The following is an 8,754-nucleotide window of genomic DNA, read 5'->3' on the forward strand; positions in this document are numbered from 1 at the left end:
ATGGCAAAAGTTCCAGCAACATGCCATATCATATCAGTTACATGCATGCATGGTGATCTAAGAATGCAACCATCCGAGACAGCTAGCCAGCTCCAGACCCACAACCATCACCATGCATATGTGCAAGTTATGATGCATGCACACATCTATCCAATCGATCGAAAACAACTCCAAGCATGGCGCAACGACAACACATATGTAGAGGCTAATTGATCAAGAGAAGCTAGTCGCCCAAGTTGGCCAGGTTATCGGCGAGGACCCTCGTGACGGCCGACATCAACGGCTGCAACTTATCGTGTTCCCGGATATGTGGAGGCAGTGCTTGAATCTTGAGCGCCAACCTCCTCGCCGTCACCGGGTAGTCCTACAAGTGCATCCTCACAGCATGTCAGTATCAAACCGAACAAAGTCGGGCAACGGAGAGACGTATGTGTTGTGTAGTTCAACTAAGATATAAGAGCTACTAGTCAAGATGCATGGGCGACACTAATGAAGGCAGGGTGGGTACTTACATTGCCTCCCTGGAGCACCTTGTCGAGGGGCAGGATCTGCACCAGCGCTTGGACGTCTCCTTGGGGCAGGTCAGCACAAGCCGTGAGCACGATGGGCTGCAGTTCCTTGTCCTCGCTCATGAAGCAGCGCCGCAGGACGAACCTCCCGTACCAGTGGTTGGACAGGCTAACGACGTGCTGCATGAGCCTGGACAGGAGCCGCCGCCTGAACTCAATCCTGTCCATGTCGTCGCGGTCGAGGAGCTGCTGCACCAGGCGGTTGCTGCATGTGGTGGCGAGGCGATCATGCAAATTGGGTAAGTAAAATCAGCGATCGAGAAGCACCAAACAAGCTAGTTGAGGCGAGAATTGTGTAACGATCGACCACTTAATTACCTGTTTGGTCCCATGGCCATTCGTACGGCTCGCTCAACGAGTGCATCCTGGAAAAGAGGGAGCTCCTCGCCTCCCGCGTACCGGAAGCATGTACGCAAGCACGCCAACCGGCCGAGCGGGGAGTCCAGCTTGTCATCGATGGTGTCCATGGCGTCCCTGACCAGAGCCTGAAAGCATTATAGACCGATCAGCACACGCGCATATCTATGTATATGGTACAAAATACGGAGCCAAACATGCATATGATGCATTTATCCATGCATATATACAGTTCCCAGTAATTGCTGCTATATATTGCGGCCGGCACTTACCCTGGTCGCCTCGTAATCCATGCTGAGGAAACAGTGGGCAATCAGCTCGTTCCCTCCGACGTTGTCCATCACGCGATCACGCAAGAAGTAGTTGACGAGCGCGGTGGAAAGGCCGGGGTTCCACGCCACAGCCGTGATGAGCAGCCTCAGAGAAGTCACCCTGCATCATGCATGCATACAGATGAAGGCAAAACAAATTCAGCAGCAGGCCAGGTTCACCATAATAATAATCTCACGACAGAGAGAATCACAGCAGGTAAGACGATCGAAACTGTGTCATCTTTGTTTATGCTATAGAGATGTTGATTTATTAGTACGTCGTAGTACTGTAATTTGGACATGCGAATCACAATGGTAAATTAGTTTCGATCAAACTGGAAGTACTGAAATAGCAGGGAGGGAGGGGAGTCGTCGATCTTTGAACGTACCCGTGCTTGGACCTCCCGACGAGCTCTGGCGTGACGGCGGCTTCCACGATGATCTCGAGCTCCTCGCGCCGCCTGTCCTCGTCTACGATGACCTGGATGCTGCGCAGGAGCGCTTCGAACACCGCATGCCCCTGCCTGTTCCCCATGATCCAGTGCGCGCACTGCTTGAACCTGTCGAGCACCATCTCGCGCATCTGCTCGTCGCCCACCTCGAGCTGGTGGAGCAGGATTGCCGAGTGCTCCTCGTCCAGGGACATCACCAGCCGATCAAGCGTCATCGGGGAACTGAGCAACTCCGATCGGATCTGCACCAGCCTCCAGTCTTGGTAGTAAATCGGTGGCACTGGCTGCGGCGGCAGTGGCCCGTGCCACGGCGGATGCTCCACGAATTGGGGCTGCTGCGGCCAGGTAGGCGCCGCGGACATCTGCTGCGCAACCATGGCGTCCAGGTACTGGCTGGTGTCGGAGGTCGGCCCCCACACCGTTGGGCCCAGCGGCAAGTAGTAGGGGTGCTGCTGCGACCCAAACTGCGGGTGCAGCGGCGGGATCGGCCACGTCGCCGGTACCCCGAACTCGAAGGGAAGCGGCGGGGTCGGCTGCCACACCCACATCCACACGGGCTGAATCTCGTGCCCCTGCTGCTGTTGCTGCTGCGGTGGCGGCGGCATGGGCTGAATCGCGCGCCTCTGCTGCTGCGGCGGCGGCGGCGGGGACGACGACGAGGAGGCCTCCCCGCGGCTGGCAGCGCGGCCACCGGCGTCGGAGGGCGCGGGGAGGGACGGCTTGCTCGGAGCCATGGCTTGTACTAGTTGCGATTGCTCTGGGGATTCGGATGGCTGGGATTTGGGGAAATGGAGATTGAATGAATTGGACGAGAGCCTTGCCTTGCACTGCGTGTTTTATATAGTGGAGGAGAGGCGGCGGCCGAGAAAAGGACACCCGTCCGATTTACACGGGGAGGGGCCGGCTGGCACGCCACCCTACCAACTGAAGTTCGTTAAGATCTGATCGTATAATTATTACGTTATGTATTACGGGCGCATTCACTGCATGGACGATCAGTTCAGATCAGTTTCGGTAAAATTAATTTGGTTACTGACCGAAAAGCATTTCGACTCTAATTTTTAATGCGCTTGACCATGCTCTCAATCTTGGTTAGGAAGATGAGGCCTGACCGTGCTCGTGTAAATACAGGGGATTGACACCCACAACCCTACAGTAAACTCTGCTTTGTCGCATGTATGCAAGTACATGGAGATGGGATGGTTTTATATTGTAGGAGCGCTTGATAAATGATAAGTACGTAACCCCTTCTTATTGACGTTAACTTTTATATACTTCTGTTGGAGGCAATTAAGCCATGCCACCGATATTTTTAGTATTGCTTGAATCTACATCATTGTCCCTTTTGTTTTTGGCTACGTAAAAGACGTGCATCTTCATCAACACAAAACAATAAGCTTGATGCGTAATTTAACCAAAAAAGGTTCACCCCTGCTTTATAAATAAAGCACCACAACTATATAATCAGTCACAAACGACAAAAATAAATTGGCGAAACGGATCAAATCTACTATAAAATCTCATCAAAGCAGCTCAAACAAAATAAAAATTACGTTGAGATTCTGAGGCCACCGAACGACCACTACTACCATCAGAACGAGCCGTCGTGGCCGCTTCCCTACCGGAGCCGGCTTGCCCTTGTCGATGACAGCCAGGAAGTCTTCGAGGCAAAGTTGCAGCCGTTGAACCCTTGCAAAGATAGGAAGCACCTGACACCAAATCTCGCCACATGAAGAGAAGTCCTAACCTCACTGCCCCAAAAATACGGCATGAGTCTATGCCAGAATTTCGTTGACTACATCCAGATGGGCGAACTCGAGGGCGATCGGAGCTCGGAAGACAAACTCAAAGAAGAAGCGACGCCATTCGCCCGTCAAGGTCCCAAGTCCAGGCAACATGGCTTAATCCAAATAATTAAACACATCGTTCTAGGGAGTAGTCATCTACATAGATACTCCCTCTGTCCCATAATATAAGAGTGTTTTTAACACTATGTAGTGTTAAAAACACTCTTATTATGGGAAGGAGAGAGTAGATTATAAGACGATGTTTCCTTTTCTGCTACTTAAGTGGGAGTCTAGGTGCTTATGCAAATTTACCTGGCTTCATAATTCGATTCATGTTCTCCCATTGATTTTACTTTTATAATCTGTAATGGATGCTCGGGTGATGTAACATATTCTTTTATTTACTTGTAGCATAAACTTTGTTTCTAACCTCTTGCATGTATTATTTCCCCCATGTTTCAAATAACTAGGCAACTAACTTCTACATATATTGAGTGCAAGAGCACATTCACTCACAAAAAAAAGAGTGCGAGAATTCATGCCCTTGTTTTTAGAGAAAACGTGCAAGTCGAGCCAGAGAAAAGGCTCGAACCTTGCCCGACTTTGTGTTAACAAAGCCATCAACCGGCCAGGATAGAGCAGGACAATATAGGAAAGTATAAAGCGAAACGGAAATAAAGGATAAAAGGTACATAGTGGAACAGACTCTAAGGCAGCTACAACCCCAGGCGAGAGCTTGAAGCACCGATGCCAACATCCACCGCAACGGCATCACCGGAAGACCAACAGGTACACAAGAAGGAAGCACACCGCGCTTGCATTGTGTCACTAACTGCATCAGGAGGACCAAACAGGGGCCAAACATGGTATGTCTCTGCCGCCACAAAGGGCCACTACCTTTCACCCAGGCTCGATGGGTGCCGCACCGGCGGCCGGCAAAATGGTTCCCAGAACTATGGTGCACAAGCTATCAAACGGAGACATAGCAGAAACAGACCATGCAAGCAGCAAGAAACCAACCACCCTGGCACCGTCATCAGCAACGGGAAGAAATCACGCCGGGTTAGAGCTATCAATCGAAGGCGCAACCATGGAGCAGGCCAAAAGGGCAACACGGAGCACCAATAGTCCATCATGTTACAGGAGATAAGAGCAAAACAACAGCGCCACCACCAAGCCATCACTACTCCCCCAACGCCTAGCAGATCCCGGCTGACGCCTTCAAGAAGGAGCACAACACCACAGCACCGTCGTCTGCCAAAGCAGGGAACCAAGGGATTTCTCCCACGCTCAGGGATGGGGGTGGGCAGGGGAGGATCCTCACCAGAGCCTCCAAGGAGGGGATCACGCCAAAAACCAGTGGCTCTTCTTGAATATGTTCCTGTCAGCGTGAAAAATCATTTGCAACATGGATAGAGGCCGTCACGGACAGTGCGTTACCTTCTTGATGGTGGCACATGTACCTGACGGTTATAAAACATGTCGTCATGAATGTACCCTCGTTTCGTGTCGGCTGGTCATCCTTGTCTGGACTGGCATTTCATTCATGACGGATGATGCCGGACGTTATGAAAAATCTACACTAGTAGAAAACAGGGCTTAGGTCACAGGGCAGTTTCCACATTAGCCCCGGTTCAGTCACGAACCGGGACTAATGTGAGCATTGGTCCCGGTTCGTGAGCCCAGGGGGCCGGTCGGGGCCTCGTGGGCATTGGTCCCGGTTCGTATGGACCCTTTGGTCCCGGTTGGTGGTACAAACCGGGACCAATGGGCCACGCTCCTGGCCCACCACCCTTTAGTCCCGGTTCATACCACAAACCGGGACTAAAGGGCTGGTCCTAGTTGCGGCCAGTGTTTAGTCCCACCTCACCAACCGAAGGGGGCTCACACCAGTTTATAAGCCCGTCCCTCTCTGCCTTTTAAAGTGAAAATAGATGCCCTTATACAGGGAATTTGACCAAAATTCACAGTAAATTTCATAGAAATTTATTATGAATTTAGGTTGAATTTTCTCTATAAGCGCATCTATTTTCATTTTTTATATTTATAAAATAAATAAACCTTAATAAAATAAATAAAACTAAATAAACCTTAATAAAATAAACTATAGTAACTACAATAAATAAACCTTAATAAATTAAGTAAAAATAGCAGCAGTAAAATAAATAAAAATAGCAGCAGTAAAATAAATAAAAATAAAATGCGTTTGGAAGAGATTGTCCGTTTTGTACACGAAGTGCATCCAGTTTATGCCGTAACCCTCTCAACTTTCTTGCACATGCTATGTGGATGAAATGATGATATCATGCCAACTTTCAACCTTTTCAGAGTTCATTTGAAATGCTTTTCAATTTTAGGGTCTTATAGCTCAAAATAATTAGTAAATGCATGAAAAATAACAAATGAAGTCAGAAAGGATTGAAAAATGATGATGTGGCTTTGAATGGTGCATTTTGAACACACAAAAAGTCAGGAGTTCAAATAAGTTTTAAAAAATGAAATCCCTTTGTAACAGACGAGTTTCCGGATGAAATCCTGATACTTTGAAAGAGATTGTCCGTTTTGTACACGAAGTGCATCCAGTTTTTGCCGTAACCCTCTCAACTTTATTGCACATGCTATGTGGATGAAATGATGATATCATGCCAACTTTCAACCTTTTCAGAGTTCATTTGAAATGCTTTTCAATTTTAGGGTCTTATAGCTCAAAATAATTAGTAAATGCATGAAAAATAACAAATGAAGTCAGAAAGGATTGAAAAATGATGATGTGGCTTTGAATGGTGCATTTTGAACACACAAAAAGTCAGGAGTTCAAATAAGTTTTAAAAAATGAAATCCCTTTGTAACAGACGAGTTTCCGTATGAAATCCTGATACTTTGAAAGATATTGTCCATTTTGTACACGAAGTGCATCCAGTTTTTGCCGTAACCCTCTCAACTTTCTTGCACATGCTATGTGGATGAAATGATGATATCATGCCAACTTTCAACCTTTTCAGAGTTCATTTGAAATGCTTTTCAATTTTAGGGTCTTATAGCTGAAAATAATTAGTAAATGCATGAAAAATAACAATTGAAGTCAGAAAGGATTGAAAAATGATGATGCGGCTTTGAATGGTGCATTTTGAACACACAAAAAGTCAGGACTTCAAATAAGTTTTAAAAAATGAAATCCCTTTGTAACATACGAGTTTCCGTATGAAATCCTGATACTTTGAAAGAGATTGTCCGTTTTGTACACGAAGTGCATCCAGTTTTTGCCGTAACCCTCTCAACTTTCTTGCACATGCTATGTGGATGAAATGATGATATCATGCCAACTTTCAACCTTTTCAGAGTTCATTTGAAATGCTTTTCAATTTTAGGGTCTTATAGCTCAAAATAATTAGTAAATGCAAGAAAAATAACAAATTAAGTCAGAAAGGATTGACAAATGATGATGTGGCTTTGAATGGTGCATTTTCAACACACAAAAAGTCAGGAGTTCAAATAAGTTTTAAAAAATAAAATCCCTGTTGGGAACGTAGCAGAAATTCAAAATTTTCTACGCATCACCAAGATCAATCTATGGAGTAATCTAGCAACGAGGGGAAGGGGAGTGCATCTACATACCATTGTAGATCGCGATGCGGAAGCGTTGCAAGAACGCGGATGAGGGAGTCGTACTCGTGGCGATTCAGATCGCGGTTGATTCCGATCTAAGCACCGAAGAACGGTGCCTCCGCGTTCAACACACGTGCAGCCCGGTGACGTCTCCCACGCCTTGATCCAGCAAGGAGAGAGGGAGAGGTTGGGGAAGACTCCATCCAGCATCAGCACGACGGCGTGGTGGTGATGGAGGAGCGTGGCAATCCCGCAGGGCTTCGCCAAGCACCGCGGGAGAGGAGGAGGAGGTAGGGCTGCGCGAGGGAGAAGAAAACTCATGTGTTTGCAGCCCCCAATGCCTCAACTATATATAGGGGAGAGGGAGGGGGCTGCGCCCCCTCTAGGGTTTCCACCCCAAGGGGTGCGGCAGCCCCAAACCCATCTAGGGTGGCGGCCAAGTGGGGGGGAGAGGGAGGCGCACCAGGCATGGGCCTTAAGGGCCCATCTGCCCTAGGGTTTGCCCCCTCTTCTCTCCAGGCGCATGGGCCTTGGTGGGGAGGCGCCCCAGCCCACCTAGGGGCTGGTCCCTTCTCACACTTGGCCCATGTATGCCTCCGGGGCCCTGTGGCCCCTCCCGGTGGACCCCCGGACCCCTCCGGTGGTCCCGGTACACTACCGGTGATGCCCGGAACATTTCCGGTGGCCAAAACCATACTTCCTATATATAAATCTTTACCTCCGGACCATTCCGGAACTCCTCGTGACATCCGGGATCTCATCCGGGACTCCGAACAACATTCGGTAACCACGTACATACTTTCCCTATAACCCTTGCGTCATCGAACCTTAAGCGTGTAGACCCTACGGGTTCGGGAACCATGCAGACATGACCGAGACGTTCTCCGGTCAATAACCAACAGCGGGATCTGGATACCCATGTTGGCTCCCACATGTTCCACGATGATCTCATCGGATGAACCACGATGTCGGGGATTCAATCAATCCCGTATACAATTCCCTTTGTCTATCGGTATGCTACTTGCCCGACATTCGATCGTCGGTATCCCGATACCTTGTTCAATCTCGTTACCGGCAAGTCTCTTTACTCGTTCCGTAACTCACATCATCTCGTGATCAACTCCTTGGTCACATTGTGCACATTATGATGATGTCCTACCGAGTGGGCCCAGAGATACCTCTCCGTTTACACGGAGTGACAAATCCCAGTCTCGATTCGTGCCAACCCAACAGACACTTTCGGAAATACCTGTAGTGCACCTTTATAGCCACCTAGTTACGTTGTGACGTTTGGTACACCCAAAGCATTCCTACGGTATCCGGGAGTTGCACAATCTCATGGTCTAAGGAACTGATACTTGACATTAGAAAAGCTCTGAGCAAACGAACTACACGATCTTGTGCTAGGCTTAGGATTGGGTCTTGTCCGTCACATCATTCTCCTAATGATGTGATCCCGTTATCAACGACATCCAATGTCCATGGTCAGGAAACCGTAACCATCTATTGATCAACGAGCTAGTCTCCTAGAGGCTTACTAGGGACATGGTGTTGTCTATGTATCCACACATGCATCTGAGTTTCCTATCAATACAATTCTAGCATGGATAATAAACGATTATCATGAACAAGGAAATATAATAATAACCTATTTATTATTGCCTCTAGGGCA

General features: G+C 48.2%; 1 protein-coding gene across 1 annotated transcript; it reads right to left on the minus strand.

Annotated features, from left to right (window-relative positions):
• On the minus strand, positions 1-2,485 carry LOC123100220 (uncharacterized). Its single transcript, XM_044522181.1, has 5 exons — positions 1,627-2,485; positions 1,199-1,358; positions 888-1,054; positions 513-774; positions 1-364 (listed from the first exon to the last, which is right to left on the minus strand). The coding sequence occupies exons 1-5, from the start codon at positions 2,421-2,423 to the stop codon at positions 224-226; spliced, it is 1,527 nt and encodes a 508-aa protein (XP_044378116.1). The 5' UTR covers positions 2,424-2,485; the 3' UTR covers positions 1-223.
• Positions 2,486-8,754: the final 6,269 nt, after the last annotated feature.

The sequence above is a fragment of the Triticum aestivum genome, chromosome 4D (genome assembly GCF_018294505.1).
Source record: "Triticum aestivum cultivar Chinese Spring chromosome 4D, IWGSC CS RefSeq v2.1, whole genome shotgun sequence".
In the NCBI taxonomy this organism is placed as follows: Eukaryota; Viridiplantae; Streptophyta; class Magnoliopsida; order Poales; family Poaceae; genus Triticum; species Triticum aestivum.

Excerpts from the sequence above, each read along its gene's own strand:
- LOC123100220 (XM_044522181.1), bottom strand. The coding sequence starts at position 2,423 with ATGGCTCCGAGCAAGCCGTCCCTCCCCGCGCCCTCCGACGCCGGTGGC. Across the intron at positions 775-887 it reads ATGGCCATGGGACCAAACAG|CAACCGCCTGGTGCAGCAGC; the intron begins GTAATTAAGTGG and ends CACCACATGCAG. Across the intron at positions 365-512 it reads AGGTGCTCCAGGGAGGCAAT|GACTACCCGGTGACGGCGAG; the intron begins GTAAGTACCCAC and ends ATGCACTTGTAG.